At 41.8% G+C, this 22,987-nt stretch overlaps 2 protein-coding genes and 1 pseudogene across 2 annotated transcripts; all 3 read left to right on the top strand.

The window, feature by feature from the left end:
- The first annotated feature begins 2,039 nt into the window (after window positions 1–2,039).
- Window positions 2,040–3,597, top strand: LOC135541141 (transcription factor HES-5-like). Its single transcript, XM_064967253.1, has 2 exons — window positions 2,040–2,162; window positions 2,283–3,597. Exons 1-2 carry the CDS (start codon window positions 2,040–2,042, stop codon window positions 2,712–2,714), a joined length of 555 nt encoding a protein of 184 aa, XP_064823325.1. The 3' UTR covers window positions 2,715–3,597.
- Window positions 3,598–15,295: 11,698 nt separating this feature from the next.
- Window positions 15,296–16,617, top strand: LOC135541140 (transcription factor HES-5-like; annotated as a pseudogene).
- Window positions 16,618–20,531: 3,914 nt separating this feature from the next.
- LOC135541139 (transcription factor HES-5-like) lies at window positions 20,532–21,265 on the top strand. The gene is made up of 2 exons (XM_064967252.1): window positions 20,532–20,654; window positions 20,775–21,265. Exons 1-2 carry the CDS (start codon window positions 20,532–20,534, stop codon window positions 21,204–21,206), a joined length of 555 nt encoding a protein of 184 aa, XP_064823324.1. The 3' UTR covers window positions 21,207–21,265.
- The last annotated feature ends 1,722 nt before the right edge of the window (window positions 21,266–22,987 follow it).

The following is a 22,987-nucleotide window of genomic DNA, read 5'->3' as shown; positions in this document are numbered from 1 at the left end:
TTTAGAGCAGCTGTGCCCCTCAAACTCAATAGCTAATGTGATGTGTAATAAGACACACTTCTATTGTTCCTCCATTGAAAGCAGTGAATGGAGAGAATGTGGGAAATCGAGGAGAATTCACTCACAGGGCCCCTTCAGGACAATCGACTGGGACCTCGACCCTGGACTGTCAGAGGTTAGAGTGGGGGACTGTGTCTCTATGGGAAATCAATGGATATATTTCTGATAATCCCACATTTAATGTTTAATATTTGGGTCTTGAATTTCGAAATCTGCTAAAACATACTGTATGTTTCAAAAAAAAGATCAAGATATCGTTTTTTTTCATTTTGAAAGCACTTTTAAGCAGTACTTGCCCCATCTTCAAGATTAATGCAATTAATGATGTTTTCATGCTGTTTGTATGTGGGGCATGGTTGAAAACATGATATTTCTTTGTGTAAACATACAATTACAGCTTGAATTGATGAACTGTTGCTTAAGATAAATATTTCTGTAATGAGCTTCACCCCCCAAGGGATTGATAGGAACTGCTTGTGTAGAGATGAATTAGCATTTAAACAAGGCACAGTTGTGTTGTTTGGTGGAAGCTCTCTCAATGGGAAAAGTGTGGGAAAGCTCTGGAGAGCAGAGTCACAGTTTAGTGTCCTCAGCAGTCCCACCAGCACCTGTGATTCTCTATGGTGAATAGGCACACTTCTATTGTTCAGGGGATAGAATGGGTGGGAAGGGGTATTTTGGGTTATTTCTTACTCTTTCTTAGGAGGGAAATACAATAATTATTAAATAAAGCAAATTCTGATTTATTTACCCAAGTTATGATAGGCTTTCTCTATCATGATGATGGACTTGGCTGTATTCAGTAAATGTATGTAGTTCAGTGATTTGTATGATAAACAATGAACAGCTTTCAAATCCAATTAGGCATACAAAAGTTAACCCTTTGTCGATTTATAATGAAACAAATCACAGACAATTATTTTCAGCAGAGTACACAATATCATGTGTTTTATAGCATTAAAGGATGAATATTTATTTATAAAGGTATGTCCTGTTAGTATAATCTTGCCAGTGCTGATCTTTCCCTCCAGAATCCAGAAGGTCCATGACGTCAGCCTCTGTCTTTAGTACAACACAGAGTCAATAGCCGTCACTAATGGTCCACTGAGCAGCTTTTGTAATGCATTGATCACAGCACACAGGACTCAGTGTGGGAAACTCAGATCAGCTCTCTACTCACACTGACCAGTGGCCTCAAGACAGAGGACACATCTGCTACGTTTGAACTCCAGAATGCTTGACCTTATAACTACTAATACTGAGTTAAGAGAATCCTTGCTATTGATACTGATGACTCCTAAAATACTGAAAACCAAGGTATACATGATCCTGGTATCTATCCACTCACCTGTTAATGTTGTCTAAAATCTTATATATTCCTAAATATTCTGACTGAATGAAAATATAAATATGTATGAATTTAAACAGGAATTAAAATTGTGGAACATTGTCACACATCATCATATTTTTAAATGTAACTACCGGTATGTGCGAAGTAAAACCATATTGTAGAGTCATTCATTAATTTAGAAGTCATATCCATGGAGAGAATAAAATGTTTCTAAGTCAGTGATGAAGCTTGGATACAGAATATTACATTCAACAATGTTCTTATAGGTGGAGATGAACAACACTACGTTACATTAGAGAATCTGTGTCAGTCTCAGACCTGTAAGTTGTAATGATGAGCGTGTGCTCTGTCAGTGTCATTGATCCCAACATCAGAAAGCAGATCTAGGGGTCACCACTTTCCCAGATTCACACAGCGCTCTGTTAGTCACTCTACATCACCCCCACCCCTCCACCTGTTCCCCTGAGACGTGACCATTGTCCCCATGCAAAAAGAACACTGAGCATGTGGCAGCTCCACACTCCTCACTGTCATCCCAAGCTCTCCCATTGGCTACAGACTGTGAGAAACTCCAACAAGCCCAAGACCCACACATTCATATGCAGATTTGGGACAATATATAGGAGAGATGAAGCCAGTAGAGATCAGATTCTCTCTACACAGACCTCTACAGCACAGAGATCCAGCCATGGTACCTACAATCACTTCAACTATGATCTACCCTAAGGAGCACCTGACTCTGACAAACAAGGTAAATTGAAGATTCAAATTCAATTACATTTATTCTATTGTATTGATTGATTGTTAATCTGTTTCAATAATGTCATACACCAGAATAATCTTATTAATGATTCCTCTTCTCTTCTTGCAGCTAAGAAAGCCAGTGGTGGAGAAGTTACGCAGAGATCATATCAACAACAGCATTGAGCAGCTCAAGTCTCTCCTGGTTCCAGAGATCCTCAACCAGCAGTCCGACTCTAAGCTGGACAAAGCTGACATCCTGGAGATGACCGTCTGCTTCCTGAGACGACAGCAACAGAACCAGCCAGTGAGCTCCTCCTCCTGCTCAGCACCTGTCAATCAGGGTTACTCCAGGTGTGTCCAAGAGATTGTTCACTTCCTTTCTAAAGATGAGCAGAAGTCACAGTCCCAGACAAGACTGCTGCGACACTTCCAGAGCCTGCAGCCATCCTCTGATGAGAACAGGAGGGAGATTGACGGTCCTCAGCTGAGCTCCCCAGCCCAGCACAGCATCAGCATAGAGAAGAGTCCAGTCAACATCGCCCCCTGGAGGCCCTGGTAGAGACCTACAGATTGGAGCTCCACTTAGACAAACAACGGATGGACCATGTTGGTCTAAGATTAATTTCATGGACAGTAATGAGTATAATAAAATATATTCTTCATCTTCTGCTTATGCAGGAGTTTTTTAAGTCTTGCTGTGAGACGTTTAATTAAAGTTGTACTGAACAAGTTAACGTTCTCTGAGAAAATGATCGAATTGATAATTTAAATAACGTTAATGTTTTATGAAACGTGTTGATTATATTAATCTTGTTTTTATATTCATGATCAACAATAACTTTAACGCTCCTCCATGAGAACTTTTAACCCACAATAGATATTATATAATCAGTCTGTTTGTGATTATCTATGACTGATCTGTTGGAAGTTCAAAATGTACAAGACAAAAACCTATTGCCACTACATTTGTGGAGTGATATAGTCACATTGACATTGTATTGAGCATCTTCTGTGAAGCATGTATCAGTTATATATTTGATATTGATCAACTTGAGCTACAGCATCAATGTTCCTCCGTGAGGATTATTTACCCAAACTGGGTATTTTACCTGTTATCATCACTCTGTGATTAACAATATTTTATTTGTTTAAAGATCGAACTTCATTTGTGAAATTATCAATCATTTTATTTGAATAATAATTTTATTTCAAATGTGATTAAAAAAAAGTCTAATTGAAAAACATGATTATTTTGAACAATTATTTTGTCTTTCATAAAGACAGTAACTTTGTATCCTATACACTAATAGAGTATCATATCTTGGAGATTTGTTCAAGTTCTTGTTGTGATGTTTAATCACTGTATTTCTCTTGAAATATTTACCTTACATTAAGGTATTCAATGATGTGACCCAATGAGTCAGTCTGAATAAATACACAAATCATCAAATGAAATATTTTTGTCTGTTGCTTCATGATTTTCTTGACCAAGACAATGCTCCAACAACATTACATTATTAAATTACTGATTTATGAAACTCCACATAGAATAAGTGGCTGATTCAAATACAATAACAATGATGACCCAAGACTATGCAGAATGATAGTGTCTGCATTGGAATGCAACACTCAATTGAATCAATATATTCATTTTTTTCTCGAGGTGCTTCATTGAAAATCTACAGATTAAGATCAATGTTAAGAGACATTTCTAGTCAAACATGATTATTTTACTGTCATTGTTTTTATATAAAACATAACAGTAATATAATATCTTGTTGTAGTAAAGTTGTAATGAACTATAGAGATGTAAGTGATCATCATTCTGACTTCCTTCGGAGACATGACTCATATGTTTTTTATTGATGCACCTGTTTTAAATAAATCTATTTTCAGTGTTTCAGAATGTGATCAAATATTTTAGTTTAGTCATAATATATCAGTGATTCCAGGTGTTGTGTAATGGTTTTCTTGTGGGGAAAGAGAGGCGGACCAAAATGCAGCGTGGTTAGTTTTGTGCATCTTTAATAAAGATGAAAGTACAACAATCTACAAAACAAGAAAAAACCAAAACAGTCCTATCTGGTGCCACAAACACAAAGACAGGAACAATCACTCACAAAACCCAACACAAAACAGGATACCAAAATATGTTTCCCAATCAGCGACAATGACTAACACCTGCCTCTGATTGAGAACCATATCAGGCCTAACATGGAAATGGACAAACCAGACACACAACATAGAATGCCCACCCAGCTCACGTCCTGACCAACACTAAAACAAGGAAAACACACACGAACGATGGTCAGAACATGACATGTTGGGCAAAAACTAGTACTGTCATCTTAATGCTTTAATTGTTTAGAGCAGCTGTGCCCCTCAAACTCAATAGCTAATGTGATGTGTAATAAGACACACTTCTATTGTTCCTCCATTGAAAGCAGTGAATGGAGAGAATGTGGGAATCCGAGGAGAATTAACTCACAAATCAAAATGAAATGAAATCAGATTTATTTATATAGCCCTTCGTACATCAGCTTATATCTCAAAGTACTGTACAGAAACCCAGCCTAAAACCCCAAAAAACAAGCAATGCAGGTGTAGAAGCACGGTGGCTAGGAAAAACTCCCTAGAAAGGCCAAAACCTAGGAAGAAACCTAGAGAGGAACCAGGCTATGTGGGGTGGCCAGTCCTCTTCTGGCTGCGCCGGGTGGAGATTATAACAGAACATGGCCAAGATGTTCAAATGTTCATAAATGACCAGCATGGTCGAATAATAATAAGGCAGAATAGTTGAAACTGGAGCAGCAGCACTGCCAGGTGGACTGAGGACAGCAAGGAGTCATCATGTCAGGTAGTCCTTCGGCATGGTCCTAGGGCTCAGGTCCTCAGAGAGAGAGAAAGAAAGAGAGAAAGAGAGAATTAGAGAAAGCACACTTAAATTCACACAGGACACTGAATAGGACAGGAGAAGCACTCCAGATATAACAAACTGACCCTAGCCCCCCGACACATAAACCACTGCAGCATAAATACTGTAGGCTGAGACAGGAGGGGTCAGGAGACACTGGGGCCCCATCCGAGGACACTCCCGGACAGGGCCAAACAGGAAGGATATAACCCAACCCACTTTGCCAAAGCACAGCCCCCACACCACTAGAGGGATATCTTCAACCACCAACTTACCATCCTGAGACAAGGCTGAGTATAGCCCACAAAGATCTCCGCCATGGCACAACCCAAGGGGGGGGGCGCCAACCCAGACAGGATGACTCACAGGGCCCCTTCAGGACAATAGATTGGGACCTCGACCCTGGACTGTCAGAGGTTAGAGTGGGGGACTGTGACTCTATGGGAAATCAATGGATATATTTCTGATAATCCCACATTTAATGTTTACTATTTGGGTCTTGAATTTAGAAATCTGCTAAAACATATGTTTCAAAAAAAAAGATCAAGATATCATTTTCTTTGCATTTTGAAAGCACTTTTAGGCAGTACTTGCCCCTTCTTCAAGATTAATGCAATTAATTATGTTTTTATGCTGTTTGTATGTGGGGCATGGTTGAAAACATGATATTTCTTTGTGTAAACATACAATTACAGCTTGAATTGATTATCTGTTGCTTAAGATAAATATTTGTGTAATGAGCTTCACCCCCCAAGGGATTGATAGGAACTGCTTGTGTAGAGATGAATTAGCATTTAACAAGGCACAGTTGTGTTGTTTGGTGGAAGCTCTCTCAATGGGAAAAGTGTGGGAAAGCTCTGGAGAGCAGAGTCACAGTTTAGTGTCCTCATCAGTCCCACCAGCACCTGTGATTCTCTATGGTGAATAGGCACACGTCTATTGTTCAGGGGATAGAATGGGTGGGAAGGGGTATTTTGGGTTATTTCTTACTCTTTCTTAGGAGGGAAATACAATAATTATTAAATAAAGCAAATTCTGATTTATTTACCCAAGTTATGATAGGCTTTTTCTATCATGATGATGGACTTGGCTTTATTCAGTAAATGTATTTAGTTCAGTGATTTGTATGATAAACAATGAACAGCTTTCAATTCAAATTAGGCATAGAAAAGTTAACCCTTTGTCGATTTATAATGAAACAATTCACAGACAATTATTTTCAGCAGAGTACACAAAATCATGTGTTTTAGGTTAAAGGATGAATATTTATTTATAAAGGTATGTCCTGTTAGTATAATCTTGCCAGTGCCGATCTTTCCCTCCAGAATCCAGAAGGTCTGTGATGTCAGCCTCTGTCTTTAGTACAACACAGAGTCAATTGCCGTCACTAATGGTCCACGGAGCAGCTTTTGTAATGCATTGATCACAGCACACAGAACTCAGTGTGGGAAACTCAGATCAGCTCTCTACTCACACTGACCAGTGGCCGTTTGAACTCCAGAATACTTGACCTTATAACTACTAATACTGAGTTAAGAGAACCCATGCTATTGATACTGATGACCCTTAAAATACTGAAAACCAAGGTATACATTATCCTGGTATCTATCCACTCACCTTGTAATGCTCAATGAATGAGTGCGTGGAGTCAGGCGCAGAGAGCAGAGGATGTGGGAAAAAACACGCTTTAATGTCCAAAATCAAAAGAACAAAATAGTATATACCCAACACAGGCGTAACTATTAAAACAAATAGTACCCTTTGGTAAAATACTAGGACAGCGAAAAAACCCAACACGAATACTAACACCTCTCACAATTACAGTAGAACAAGCCCGCACAAACAGAAGCGGGCTAAACAAACTTAAATAACCCCACCCTAACAACCAAACAAGGAACAGGTGAAACCAATTAGACAAAAACAAACGAACACAGAACAAAGGATCGGTGGCAGCTAGTAGACCGGCGACGACGACCGCTGAGCGCCACCTGAACCAGAAGGGGAGCCAACATCGGTAATATTCGTGACAGTACCCCCCCCCCCCTGACTTGCATCTCCCGCAGCGCGCCGACACCGGCCTCGGGGACGACCCGGGGGCCGAGGCGCAGGACGATCCGGATGGAGGTGATGGAACTCTCTCAACATGGATGGATCCAGAATATCCCCCATTGGGACCCAGCACCTCTCCTCCAGACCGTATCCCTCCCAGTCAACAAGGTACTGCAGGCCCCTCACCCGGCATCTTGAGTCCAGAATAGCTCGTATCGTGTACGCCGGGGACCCCTCGATGTCCAGAGGGGGCAGAGGGACCTCCAGAACCTCACCTTCCTGCATGGGACCAGCTACCACCGGCCTGAGGAGAGACACATGAAACGAGGGGTTAATGAGATAATACGAAGGAAGTAATAATCGATAACAAACCTTGTTTATTCTCCTCAGGACTGTAAATGGCCCTACACACTGCGGACCCAGCTTCCGGCAGAGCAAGCGGAGGGGCAGGTTTCGGGTCGAGAGCCAGACCCTGTCCCCCGGTGCAAACACGGGGGCCTCACTGCGGTCAGCGCTCTTCTTCTGCCGTCCACTCGCCTGGCGTAATGACTCCTGGACGGCCCTCCAGGTCTCCTTAGAGCGCTGCACCCACTCCTCCACCACAGGAGCCTCGGTCTGGCTCTGATGCCATGGTGCCAGGACCGGCTTGTACCCCAACACGCACTGAAACGGTGACATGTTGGTAGAGGAGTGGCTTAGTGAATTCTGGGCCATTTCAGCCCAGGGGATGTATCTCGCCCACCAGTACTTCCCCCTAAGACTTCGCACTGTCCTCGAAATACCCGGGTGACCCGACGAGGGTAGACTATGAGCCCATCTAATCAATTGATCACGAACAGCGAGCGGCACGTACCTACGACCCTCCGGACACTGTGGAGGCGCAGGTTCCTCCCTTAGCGCCCGCTCGATTTCCGCGTCCACCTCCCATACTACTGGTGCCACCAGCTTAGCCGCCGGAATGATGGGAGTAGGATCGATGGACCGGTCCCCAGTGTCATAGAGGCGGGACAGCGCGTCGGCCTTAGTGTTGAGGGAACCTGGTCGATACGAGATTGTAAAATGAAATCTGGTGAAATACATGGCCCACCTTGCCTGACGAGGATTCAGTCTCCTAGCTGATCGAATGTACTCAAGGTTACGGTGGTCAGTCCAGATGAGGAAAGGGTGCTTAGCCCCCTCAAGCCAGTGTCTCCATACCTTCAGAGCCTTAACCATAGCCAACAACTCCCTGTCCCCCACATCATAATTCTGCTCCGCTGGCCCGAGCTTCTTAGCAAAAAAAGCACAGGGGCGGAGCTTCGGTGGCGTACCCGAGCGCTGTGAGAGCACTGCTCTAACCCCAGCCTCGGATGCGTCCACCTCTACTATGAACGCCAAAGAAGGGTCCGGATGCGCCAACACCGGCGCCTCAGTGAACAGCGCCTTCAACCTACGGAAAGCTCCGTCCGCCTCTGCTGACCACTGCAGACGCATCGCCCCCCTTCAGCAGTGAGGTAATAGGAGCTGCTACCTGACCAAAACCCTGGATAAACCTCCGGTAGTAATTGGCAAACCATAAGAACCGCTGCACCTCCTTTACCATAGGTCGGAGTCGGCCAATTACGCACGGCCTTGACGCGGTCACCCTCCATTACCACCCCCGAGCTGGAAATGCGAATATGCACTCCTGAGATCCAGTTTTGTGAAGAACTGTGCTCCGTGAAATGATTCCACTTCCATAGCGATGAGGGGTAGTGGGTAACTAAAACCCACCGTGATGGAATTGAGACCTCGATAATCAATACACGGACGCAAACCACCATCCTTTTTCTTCACAAAAAAGAAACTCGAGGAGACTGGTGACATGGAGGGCTGAATGTATCCCTGTCCCAGAGCTTCCGTGACATATGTCTCCATAGCCATCGTCTCCTCCTGGGATAAAGGATACACATGACTCCTGGGGAGTGCAGCGTTTACCTGGAGGTTTATCACGCAATCCCCCTGTCGATGGGTTGGTAATTGGGTCGCTTTCTTTTTTACTGAAAGCGATAGCCAAATCGGCATACTCAGCGGGAATGCGCATGGTGGAAACCTGGTCTGGACTCTCCACCGTTGTCGCACCGATGGAAACTCCTACACACCTGCCTGAACACTCATCAGACCACCCCTGGAGAGATCCCTGTTTCCACGAAATCATCGGATTGTGAATAGCCAGCCAGGGAATCCCCAGCACCACCGGAAACGCAGGTGAATCGATAAGGAACAGACTAATCCGCTCCTTATGATTCCCCTGCGTAATTATCTCCAAAGGAACTGTGGCCTCCCTGACCAGCCCTGACCCTAATGGTCGACTATCTAAAGAGTGCACGGGAAAAGGGGGGGTCTACTTTTACTAACGGAATCCTCAACCTCTGAGCGAGTCCGCGATCTATAAAGTTCCCAGCTGCGCCTGAATCGACGAGCGCCTTATGCTGGAGAGAGGGAAAAAATTTAAGGAAACAAATTAATAAAAACATGTGACCAACAGGAAACTCTAGGAGAGGGTGGTGCTGACTCACCTGGGGTAACCCGAGGAGTGTTCTGCCTGCCCTCTCGACTCCCAGAGGAACTCCTCCAGCACCGACCTGAAGTGTGCCCTATCCGGCCACAACTGGTACAAGAGGAGCCTCCTCCTCCGATCTCCCTAGATGCGGCCCTTCCTAGCTCCATTGGGATAGGAGCGGGAGGGTCAGGAGGTGGAACCAACAGGACCCTTTCAGAAAATCCACGAGCAGCTAGCAGATGGTCTAACCCACATATGTCAGAGTCAAGGCCCGCGGGCCACATCCGGCCCGCGAGAAGGTTTTTTACGGCCCCTGGGATGATCTTGATTTATTATTAGAACCGGCCCGCAGACCGCAGCAAGCCGGCAGCCCGCAGATCTTTTACACGCACCAATACTACATTTCCCACAATGCAACGGTGACGCACCGAGCAGTAGGCTGCTTCATTTCAATATTTATTGGCACAGCAGTCGTCAGCATCACAGTAAAATTAACTTTCAGATACCCATCAAAAATGGCAAAACGGAAGGTGGACACTGAGAACCGGGGTTTCAAACAAGGTGGGAGTCGGAGTATATGTTCACGGAGGTAGCTGGAAAACCTGTGTGTCTTCTGTGTGGAGAAAGTGTGGCGGTACTGAAAGAGTATAATCTGAGACCACATTATGAAACGAAACACGCGGACAAAAACAAGAATATGGACATGGAACAAAGGCTACAAAAGGCAGAGGAATTAAAACGAGGCCTCAAATCTCGACAGGCTCTGTTCAAAAAAGCCAAATCACAAGGCCAGGCTGCTGTCAAGGCCAGTTTTATTTTGGCAGAAGAGATCGCTAAATCAGCCCGGCCATTTACGGAGGGGGATTTCATCAAAAACTGCATGATTAAAGTTTGTGACGAAGTTTGCCCAGAAAAAAGGCAACTCTTTTTAAATGTGAGTCTGAGCAGAAACACCATTGCCGAGAGAGTAGACCAGTTGTCCATCAATCTAAAAGAGCAGCTTGTGAAAAAGGGAAAAGATTTCATTGCATATTCCTTGGCTGTGGATGAGAGCACCGACATTTCTGACATTGCCCAGTTGTCAATTTTCATCCGCGGAGTGGACTCCAGCCTAAGCGTGACAGAGGAGTTTTTGGCTTTACGTCCTATGCATGGCACAACTACGGGGCATGATTTGTATGAAGAGGTGTCAAGATGTGTAAATGAGATGGAGCTGCCTTGGGAAAAACTCGTGGGTTTGACAACCGACGGAGCACCTGCGATGTGTGGACACAGGAGCGGACTGGTGGCGAAGATACGGGAAAAGATGCAAGAGGAAAACGCGACAGGTGAGCTGACAGCTTATCATTGTATCATACACCAGGAAGCGTTGTGCGGTAAAGCCTTGAAAATGGAGCATGTAATGAGCATCATCACGCGCACAGTTAACTTTATCAGAGCCAAAGGTTTGAATCACCGCCAGTTCAAGGCATTTCTGACGGAGTTAGAAACGGAGCATGGTGATTTGCCTTATCACACAGAGGTGCGATGGCTAAGCCAGGGAAAGGTGCTTCAAAGATGTTTCGAGCTTCGTGAGGAGATTTGTCTGTTCTTGGACAGCAAAGGGAAAGACACAACACAACTCCGAGACAAAATGTTTCTGTGTGAAATGGCTTTTCTGTGTGACATTACGAGTCATCTGAATGCAATGAACTTGCAGCTGCAGGGTCGGGATCATGTCATCTCTGATATGTACAGTACAGTGAAGGCATTTAAAACCAAACTGACTCTGTGGGAGACGCAGATGCGGAAAGAAAATTTGAGCCACTTTCCCAGCTGCCAGACCATGAAAGAGAAGCTCTCTACCAGTGCGTTCCCGAGCGCACAGTTGGCTGATAAAATAGGTATGCTTGCCGCTGACTTTCGACGCCGATTTGCTGACTTTGAAGCACAAAAAGCAGGTTGGAACTGCTCGGTAACCCATTTGCTGTTGACGTGGAAAGCTCACCACCAAACCTCCAAATGGAGTTGATTGACCTCCAATGCAATGATGCACTGAGGGCAAAATATGCGGCAGTGGGTGCTGCGGAGTTCGCCCGTTTCCTCCCCGACACAATGCCCCAGCTGCGCATCCAGGCTGCTCAAACGTTGTCTATGTTTGGCAGCACATACCTGTGTGAACAACTTTTTTCTTTGATGAACCTGAACAAAACATCACACAGAAGTCGACTTACTGCTGAACACCTCCACTCAATTCTGAGGATTTCCTCAGCTCAGAGCCTTACCCCGAACATTGATGAACTTGTGGAAAAGATGGGACACCACCAAGTATCACCCTCAACCTCAAACAAGTGAACATTACTGTGCAATCACATATTTAGAGTTTTTACTCAGTTCAAGTTTAAAAGTTAAAGTTTAATATTTGTTTTCACTGCATGTTACTTCTCCTTAAACAAAGTGTTGTTTTTGATTAATAGATTTTTGCACTTTATTTTATTGTATTTCAATCCAATTATATTTTAAAAATATTTCAGTTGAGTGGATGATAGAAAATTGCTATTATTGTTTTTTTCTTTGAAGTAAATTTAGCCCACTTTTGCTAAAATAGAAAATATAGGCTACTGATGGTGCCTTGAATACCGGTTTCTTTCATTTAATGTTCATGTTATGGGGATTTTTATATAAAGGAAATTTGTCTTTTGTGTCTGTTGAAAATTAAAGATTACTGACAGAGCCATAAGAAAATATTGCTTTATTTATCTGATCATATTGGAATATATTTGTTAGGTTTTCAGTAGGTTCAATTAGGTTCACTAGACTATATGCGTCATTTAAAATTTTTTCAATGAACATTCGAACAGTCCGGCCCTCGGCTTGTAGCTAAATTTTTTATTTGGCCCTCCGTCCATTTGACTTTGACACCCCTGGTCTAACCGGACCGACAAGTCTATCAGTTCATCCAGGCTAAGCGTAGTGTCCCGACAAGCCAGCTCTCTGCGGACGTCCTCTCTCAGGCAACACCTGTATCAGGGCCCTGTCGTTCCACCCTGCTCCAGCGGCCAAGGTCCGGAAATCCAGCGCAAAGTCCTGCGCGCTCCTCGTCCCCTGCCTGAGATGGAACAACCTCTCACCTGAACTCCGGGTAGTTGCCCCTCGCTGAGTCGGGCCCGTTCCATACAGCATTGGCCCACTCCAGGGCTCTACCCGTAAGGCAAGAGATGAGGACACTCACGCTCTCCTCTTCCGAGGGAGCCAGCCGAACGGTGGCCAGGTAGAGGTCTAGTTGGAGTAAGAATCCCTGGCACCCCGCCGCTGCTCCATCGTACTCCCTCGGAGGCGTAATGCGCAGAGCGCTGGGACCGGATTCCGATGCGGGAGATGGTAGAGTTGCTGGTGGGAGGGTAGGTGGGGTAGTAGGGAGACCACTCCTCTCCCAACGATCCATCCTCTCCATCATTTGATCCATTGCTGATCCTATGCGATGGAGGTTGGACGTGTGATGAAGGACTCTCTCCTCCATGGTGGGGAGAGGGGTGGTCGCTGCTCCTGCTGACTCCATCTCTGATGTTGCGGGCTTCTGTAACTCTCAATGAGTGAGTGTGTGTGGAGTCAGGCGCAGAGAGCAAAGGATAAAACACTCTGATTTATTTACCTAAGTTATGATAGGCTTTCTCTGTCATGATGATGGACAGAGTTTTATTCTTTACATTTATGTTGTTGAGTTACTTGTGTGAAAAACAATTAACAGCATTCAATTCTAATAAGGCGTGCAAAAGTTAACCCTTTGTCGATTTATAATGAAACAAATCACAGACAATAATTTTCAGCAGAGTACTCAAAATCATGTGTTTTATAGCATTAAAGGATGACTATTTATTTATAAAGGTATGTCCTGTTAGTATAATCTTGCCAGTGCTGATCTTTCCCTCCAGAATCCAGAAGGTCCGTGACATCAGCCTCTGTCTTTAGTACAACACAGAGTCAATAGCCGTCACTAATGGTCCACTGAGCAGCTTTTGTAATGCATTGATCACAGCACACAGGACTCAGTGTGGGAAACTCAGATCAGCTCTCTACTCACACTGACCAGTGGCCTCAAGACAGTGGACACATCTGCTACGTTTGAACTCCAGAATGCTTGACCTTATAACTACTAATACTGAGTTAAGAGAACCCCTGCTATTGATACTGATGACCCTTAAAATACTGAAAACCAAGGAACACATTATCCTGGTATCTATCCACTCACCTGTTAATGTTGTCTAAAATCTTATATATTTATAAACATTCTGACTGACTGAAAATATAAATATGTATCAATTTAAACAGGAATAAAAAATGTGATACTTTGTCACACATCATCATATTGTTAAATGTAACTACCGGTATGTGCGAAGTAAAACCATATTGTAGAGGCATTCATTAATATCAGAGGTCATATCCACGGTGAAAGAATAAAATGATCTAAATCAGTGATGAAGCGTGTGTAACCGGTGCTGTCCTGCACCGCTGTAGCTCTGCGTTGTGTGTGGTTGATTGAGACTATTGTAACGACGTTCTTCGTTTGTAGAAAGAGAGTCGGACCGAAATGCAGCGTGTTGGTTACTTATGGTTTTTAATGAAACAAATAACGATTACAAGAAAATACTGAGAAAAATACAAAACAACAAAACGGAACGTGAAACCTATTACAGCCTATCTGGTGAACACTACACAGAGACAGGAACAATCACCCACGAAATACACAGTGAAACCCCGGCTACCTAAATATGGTTCCCAATCAGAGACAACGAGAATCACCTGACTCTGATTGAGAACCGCCTCAGGCAGCCAAGCCTATACAACACCCCTACTCAGCCGCAATCCCAAATACTACAAACCCCAATACGAAAATACAATATATAAACCCATGTCACACCCTGGCCTGACCAAATATATAACGAAAACACCAAATACAATGACCAAGGCGTGACAACTATAGACGTGGACTTTGGAGATCAGGTCATTTTAATCAAGCAGAATTCTCTCTCTGCCTCCTGCATCTGCATCCATAAGGAAATAAAACATTTGCAGAACACATATGTTCCGCGTATCGTCGCCTCTTTCTCTCATAGTGCATCAAAATGATTTGAGCACGAACACGCAGGGCAAAACATAAGTACACACTCCCCTACTCCCAGGATGCAGGCATGCATAATAACAAATCAACATGCCATATTAATATATGAACCTGGTGAAATTCACACAGTACGTTAACAACTGTTACATGTGGATACAGAATACTACATTCAGCAATGTCCTTACAGGTGGAGATTAATAACACTGTTTGTTTAATTAGAGAATCTGTGTCAATCTCACACCTGTAAGGTGTAAGTTGTAATGTTGAGCGTGTGCTCTGTTAGTGTCATTGATGCCAACATCAGGCATCAGATCTAGGGGTCACCACTTTCCCAGATTCACACAGCGCTCTGTCAGTCACTCTCCATCACCCCCACCCCTCCACCTGTTCCCCTGAGACGTGACCATTGTCCTCCAGCAATAAGAACACTGAGCATGTGGCAGCTCCACACTCCTCACTGTCCTCCCAAGCTCTCCCATTGGCTACAGACTGTGAGAAACTCCAACAAGCCCAAGACCCACACATTCATATGCAGATTTGGGACAATATATAGGAGAGATGAAGCCAGTAGAGATCAGATTCTCTCTACACAGACCTCTATAGCACAGAGATCCAGCCATGGTACCTACAATCACTTCAACTATGATCTACCCTAAGGAGCACCTGACTCTGACAAACAAGGTAAATTGAAGATTCAAATTCAATTACATGTATTCTATTGTATTGATTGATTGTTAATCTGTTTCAATAATGTCATACACAAGAATAATCTTATTAATGATTCCTCTTCTCTTCCTGCAGCTAAGAAAGCCAGTGGTGGAGAAGTTACGCAGAGATCGTATCAACAACAGCATTGAGCAGCTCAAGTCTCTCCTGGTTCCGGAGATCCTCAACCAGCAGTCCGACTCCAAGCTGGACAAAGCCGACATCCTGGAGATGACAGTTTGCTTCCTGAGACGACAGCAACAGAACCAGCCAGTGAGCTCCTCCTCCTGCTCAGCACCTGTCAATCAGGGTTACTTCAGGTGTGTCCAAGAGATTGTTCACTTCCTTTCTAAAGATGAGCAGAAGTCACAGTCCCAGAGAAGACTGCTGCGACACTTCCAGAGCCTGCAGCCATCCACTGATAAGAACAGGAGGGAGATTGACGGTCCTCAGCTGAGCTCCCCAGCCCAGTACAGCATCAGCAAAGAGAAGAGTCCAGTCAACATCGCCCCCTGGAGGCCCTGGTAGAGACCTACAGATTGGAGCTCCACTCAGACAAACACAACGGATGGACCATGTTGGTCTAAGATTAATTTCATGGACAGTAATGAGTATAATAAAATATATTCTTCATCTTCTGCTTATGCAGGAGTTTTTCAAGTCTTGCTGTGAGACGTTTAATTAAAGTTGTACTGAACAAGTTAACGTTCTCTGAGAAAATGATCAAATTGATAATTTAAATAACGTTAATGTTTTATGAAACGTGTTGATTATATTAATCTTGTTTTTATATTCATGATCAACAATAACTTTAACGCTCCTCCATGAGAACTTTTAACCCACAATAGATATTATATAATCAGTCTGTTTGTGATTATCTATGACTGATCTGTTTGAAGTTCAAAATGTATAAGACAAAAACTCATTGCCACTACATTTGTGGAGTGATATAGTCATATTGACATTGTATTGAGCATCTTCTGTGAAGCATGTATCAATTATATATTTGATATTGAACAACTTGAGCTACAGCATCAATGTTCCTCCGTGAGGATTATTTACCCAAACTGGGTATTATACCTGTTATCATCACTCTGTGATTAACAATATTTGTTTTGTTTAAAGATCGAACTTCATTTGTGAAATTATCGATCATTTTATTTGAATAATAATTTTATTTCAAATGTGATTTAAAAAAAAATCTAATTGAAAAACATGATTATTTTGAACAATTATTTTGTCTTTAATAAAGACAGTAACTTTGTATCCTATACTCTAATAGAGTATCATATCTTGGAGTTTTGTTCAAGTTCTTGTTGTGATGTTTAATCACTGTATTTCTCTTGAAATATTTACCTTAAATTAAGGTATTCAATGATGTGACTCATTGAGTCAGTCTGAATAAATAAACAAATCATCAAATGAAATATTTTTGTCTGTTGCTTCATTATTTTCTTGACCAAGACAATGCTCCAACAACATTGCATTATTAAATTACTGATTTATGAAACTCCACATATATTAAGTGGCTGATTCAAATACAATAACAATGATGACCCAAGACTATGCAGAAATGATATTGTCTGCATTGGAATGCAACACTCAATTGAATCAATACATTCATTTTGATCTCCAGGTGCTTCATTCAAAATCTACAGAGTAATATCAAAGTTAAGAGACATTTCTAGTCAAACATGTTTATTTTACTGTCATTGTTTTTATATAAAACATAACAGTCATTTCATATCTTGTTGTAGTAAAGGTGTAATGAACTATAGAGATGTAAGTGATCATCATTCTGACTTCCTTAGGAAACATGACATGTTTTTTATTGATGCACCTGTTTTAAATAAATGTATTTTCATTGTTTCAGAATGTGATCAATTATTTTAGTTTAGTCATAATATATCAGTGATTCCAGGTGTTGGACAAAATTAGTACTGTCATCTTAATGCTTTAAATGTTTAGAGCAGCTGTGCCCCTCTGATGTGTAATAAGACACACTTCTATTGTTCCTCTATTGAAAGCAGTGAATGGAGAGAATGTGGGAAACCGAGGAGAATTCACTTACAGGGCCCCTTCAGGACAATAGACTGGGACCTCGACCCTGGACTGTCAGAGGTTAGAGTGGGGGTGTAACGGTTCTCGTTTGGTGAAGGAGAGTCGGACCAAAATGCAGCGTGGTATTTTTGAGACATGTTTAATGAGGAATGAAAAAACAAACGATACAAAAAAAACAAACGGCACGTGAAAACCTATACAGCCTATCTGGTGACAACAAACACAGAGACCGGAATAATCACCCACGAAATACTCAAAGAATATAGCTGCCTAAATATGGTTCCCAATCAGAGACAATGATAATCACCTGACTCTGATTGAGAACCGCCTCAGGCAGCCATAGACTATGCTAGACACCCCCAAGACAAAACACACCACAATAAACCCATGTCACACCCTGGCCTGACCAAATAAATGAAGACAAACACAATATAATAAGACCAGGGCGTGACAGGGGGACTGTGTCTCTATGGGAAATCAATGGATATATTTCTGATAATCCCACAACATCTTTTTGCATTTTGAAAGCACTTTTAGGCAGTACTTACCCCTTCTTCAAAATTAATGCAGTTATTAATGATGTTTTTATTCTGATTTTATGTGGGAATGGTTGAAAACATTACATTTCTTTGTATAAACAGAGAATTGATTTTCTGTAACAGTGAATCTTTATCTGTTGCTTAGGATACATATATGTGTATTGAGCTTCACCCCCCAAGGGATTGATAGGAGCTGCTTGTGTAGAGACGAATTAGCATTTAACAAGGCACAGTTGTGTTGTTTGGTGGAAGCTCTCTCAATGGGAAAAGTGTGGGAAAGCTCTGGAGAGCAGAGTCACAGTTTAGTGTCCTCATCAGTCCCACCAGCACCAGTGATTCTCTATGGTGAATAGGCACACTTCTATTGTTCAGGGGGTAGAATGGGTGGGAAGGGGTATTTTGGGTTATTTCTTACTCTTTCTTAGGAGGGAAATACGATAATTATTACATTTAAAACACTGATTTATTTACCTAAGTTATGATAGGCTTTCTCTGTCATGATGATGGACAGAGTTTTTTTCTTTACATTTATGTTGTTGAGTTATTTGTGTGAAAAACAATTAACAGCATTCAATTCTAATAAGGCGTGCAAAAGTTAACCCTTTGTTGATTTATAATGAAACAAATCACAGACAATAATTTTCAGCAGAGTACTCAAAATCATGTGTCATTAAAGGATGACTATTTATTTATAATGGTATGTCCTGTTAGTATAATCTTGCCAGTGCTGATCTTTCCCTCCAGAATGCAGAAGGTCCGTGACATCAGCCTCTGTCTTTAGTACAACACAGAGTCAATAGCCGTCACTAATGGTCCACTGAGCAGCTTTTGTAATGCATTGATCACAGCACACAGGACTCAGTGTGGGAAACTCAGATCAGCTCTCTACTCACACTGACCAGTGGCCTCAAGACAGTGGACACATCTGCTACGTTTGAACTCCAGAATGCTTGACCTTATAACTACTAATACTGAGTTAAGAGAACCCTTGCTATTGATACTGATGACCCTTAAAATACTGAAAACCAAGGAACACATTATCCTGGTATCTATCCACTCACCTGTTAATGTTGTCTAAAATCTTATATATTCGTAAACATTCTGACTGACTGAAAATATAAATATGTATCAATTTAAACAGGAATAAAAAATGTGATACTTTGTCACACATCATCATATTGTTAAATGTAACTACCGGTATGTGCGAAGTAAAACCATATTGTAGAGGCATTCATTAATATCAGAGGTCATATCCACGGTGAAAGAATAAAATGATCTAAATCAGTGATGAAGCGTGTGTAACCGGTGCTGTCCTACACCGCTGTAGCTCTGCGTTGTGTGTGGTTGATTGAGACTATTGTAACGACGTTCTTCGTTTGTAGAAAGAGAGTCGGACCGAAATGCAGCGTGTTGGTTACTCATGTTTTTTAATGAAACAAATAACGATTACAAGAAAATACTGAGAAAAATACAAAACAACAAAACGGAACGTGAAACCTATTACAGCCTATCTGGTGAACACTACACAGAGACAGGAACAATCACCCACGAAATACACAGTGAAACCCCGGCTACCTAAATACGGTTCCCAATCAGAGACAACGAGAATCACCTGACTCTGATTGAGAACCGCCTCAGGCAGCCAAGCCTATACAACACCCCTACTCAGCCGCAATCCCAAATACTACAAACCCCAATACGAAAATACAATATATAAACCCATGTCACACCCCGACCTAACCAAATATATAACGAAAACACAAAATACAATGACCAAGGCGTGACAACTATAGACGTGGACTTTGGAGATCAGGTCGTTTTAATCAAGCAGAATTCTCTCTCTGCCTCCTGCATCTGCATCCATAAGGAAATAAAACATTTGCAGAACACATATGTTCCACGTATCGTCGCCTCTTTCTCTCATAGTGCATCAAAATGATTTGAGCACGAACACGCAGGGCAAAACATAAGTACACACTCCCCTACTCCCAGGATGCAGGCATGCATAATAACAAATCAACATGCCATATTAATATATGAACCTGGTGAAATTCACACAGTACGTTAACAACTGTTACACGTGGATACAGAATACTACATTCAGCAATGTCCTTATAGGTGGAGATTAATAACACTGTTTGTTTAATTAGAGAATCTGTGTCAATCTCACACCTGTAAGGTGTAAATTGTAATGTTGAGCGTGTGCTCTGTTAGTGTCATTGATGCCAACATCAGGCATCAGATCTAGGGGTCACCACTTTCCCAGATTCACACAGCGCTCTGTCAGTCACTCTCCATCACCCCCACCCCTCCACCTGTTCCCCTGAGACGTGACCATTGTCCTCCAGCAATAAGAACACTGAGCATGTGGCAGCTCCACACTCCTCACTGTCCTCCCAAGCTCTCCCATTGGCTACAGACTGTGAGAAACTCCAACAAGCCCAAGACCCACACATTCATATGCAGATTTGGGACAATATATAGGAGAGATGAAGCCAGTAGAGATCAGATTCTCTCTACACAGACCTCTACAGCACAGAGATCCAGCCATGGTACCTACAATCACTTCAACTATGATCTACCCTAAGGAGCACCTGACTCTGACAAACAAGGTAAATTGAAGATTCAAATTCAATTACATGTATTCTATTGTATTGATTGATTGTTAATCTGTTTCAATAATGTCATACACAAGAATAATCTTATTAATGATTCCTCTTCTCTTCCTGCAGCTAAGAAAGCCAGTGGTGGAGAAGTTACGCAGAGATCGTATCAACAACAGCATTGAGCAGCTCAAGTCTCTCCTGGTTCCGGAGATCCTCAACCAGCAGTCCGACTCCAAGCTGGACAAAGCCGACATCCTGGAGATGACAGTTTGCTTCCTGAGACGACAGCAACAGAACCAGCCAGTGAGCTCCTCCTCCTGCTCAGCACCTGTCAATCAGGGTTACTTCAGGTGTGTCCAAGAGATTGTTCACTTCCTTTCTAAAGATGAGCAGAAGTCACAGTCCCAGAGAAGACTGCTGCGACACTTCCAGAGCCTGCAGCCATCCACTGATAAGAACAGGAGGGAGATTGACGGTCCTCAGCTGAGCTCCCCAGCCCAGTACAGCATCAGCAAAGAGAAGAGTCCAGTCAATATCGCCCCCTGGAGGCCCTGGTAGAGACCTACAGATTGGAGCTCCACTCAGACAAACACAACGGATGGACCATGTTGGTCTAAGATTAATTTCATGGACAGTAATGAGTATAATAAAATATATTCTTCATCTTCTGCTTATGCAGGAGTTTTTTAAGTCTTGCTGTGAGACGTTTAATTAAAGTTGTACTGAACAAGTTAACGTTCTCTGAGAAAATGATCAAATTGATAATTTAAATAACATTAATGTTTTGTGAAACATGTTGATTATATTAATCTTGTTTTTATATTCATGATCAACAATAACTTTAATGCTCCTCCGTGAGAACTTTTAACCCACAATAGATATTATATAATCAGTCTGTTTGTGATTATCTATGACTGATCTGTTTGAAGTTCAAAATGTATAAGACAAAAACTCATTGCCACTACATTTGTGGAGTGATATAGTCATATTGACATTGTATTGAGCATCTTCTGTGAAGCATGTATCAATTATATATTTGATATTGAACAACTTGAGCTACAGCATCAATGTTCCTCCGTGAGGATTATTTACCCAAACTGGGTATTACACCTGTTATCATCACTCTGTGATTAACAATATTTGTTTTGTTTAAAGATCGAACTTCATTTGTGAAATTATCGATCATTTTATTTGAATAATAATTTTATTTCAAATGTGATTTAAAAAAAAAATCTAATTGAAAAACATGATTATTTTGAACAATTATTTAATAAAGACAGTAACTTTGTATCCTATACTCTAATAGAGTATCATATCTTGGAGTTTTGTTCAAGTTCTTGTTGTGATGTTTAATCACTGTATTTCTCTTGAAATATTTACCTTAAATTAAGGTATTCAATGATGTGACTCATTGAGTCAGTCTGAATAAATAAACAAATCATCAAATGAAATATTTTTGTCTGTTGCTTCATTATTTTCTTGACCAAGACAATGCTCCAACAACATTGCATTATTAAATTACTGATTTATGAAACTCCACATATATTAAGTGGCTGATTCAAATACAATAACAATGATGACCCAAGACTATGCAGAAATGATATTGACTGTATTGGAATGCAACACTCAATTGAATCAATACATTCATTTTGATCTCAAGGTGCTTCATTCAAAATCTACAGAGTAATATCAAAGTTAAGAGACATTTCTAGTCAAACATGTTTATTTTACTGTCATTGTTTTTATATAAAACACAACAGTCATTTCATATCTTGTTGTAGTAAAGGTGTAATGAACTATAGAGATGTAAGTGATCATCATTCTGACTTCCTTAGGAAACATGACATGTTTTTTATTGATGCACCTGTTTTAAATAAATGTATTTTCAGTGTTTCAGAATGTGATCAATTATTTTAGTTTAGTCATAATATATCAGTGATTCCAGGTGTTGGACAAAATTAGTACTGTCATCTTAATGCTTTAAATGTTTAGAGCAGCTGTGCCCCTCTGATGTGTAATAAGACACACTTCTATTGTTCCTCTATTGAAAGCAGTGAATGGAGAGAATGTGGGAAACCGAGGAGAATTCACTCACAGGGCCCCTTCAGGACAATAGACTGGGACCTCGACCCTGGACTGTCAGAGGTTAGAGTGGGGGTGTAACGGTTCTCGTTTGGTGAAGGAGAGTCGGACCAAAATGCAGCGTGGTATTTTTGAGACATGTTTAATGAGGAATGAAAAAACAAACTATACAAAAACAACAAACGGCACGTGAAAACCTATACAGCCTATCTGGTGACAACAAACACAGAGACAGGAATAATCACCCATGAAATACT

This window comes from Oncorhynchus masou, chromosome 6 (genome assembly GCF_036934945.1).
Source record: "Oncorhynchus masou masou isolate Uvic2021 chromosome 6, UVic_Omas_1.1, whole genome shotgun sequence".
NCBI lineage: Eukaryota > Metazoa > Chordata > Actinopteri > Salmoniformes > Salmonidae > Oncorhynchus > Oncorhynchus masou.
The sequence above is the reverse complement of the archived record's forward strand: the minus strand, read 5'-3'. Positions and strand labels throughout refer to the sequence as shown.

What these genes read in the sequence shown, in the direction of transcription:
- LOC135541141 (XM_064967253.1), top strand. Translation starts at nt 2,040, where the DNA reads ATGAAGCCAGTAGAGATCAGATTCTCTCTACACAGACCTCTACAGCAC. An exon ending in ACCTGACTCTGACAAACAAG is followed by an intron (nt 2,163 to 2,282) that starts GTAAATTGAAGA and finishes CTCTTCTTGCAG; the next exon opens with CTAAGAAAGCCAGTGGTGGA.
- LOC135541139 (XM_064967252.1), top strand. Translation starts at nt 20,532, where the DNA reads ATGAAGCCAGTAGAGATCAGATTCTCTCTACACAGACCTCTACAGCAC. An exon ending in ACCTGACTCTGACAAACAAG is followed by an intron (nt 20,655 to 20,774) that starts GTAAATTGAAGA and finishes CTCTTCCTGCAG; the next exon opens with CTAAGAAAGCCAGTGGTGGA.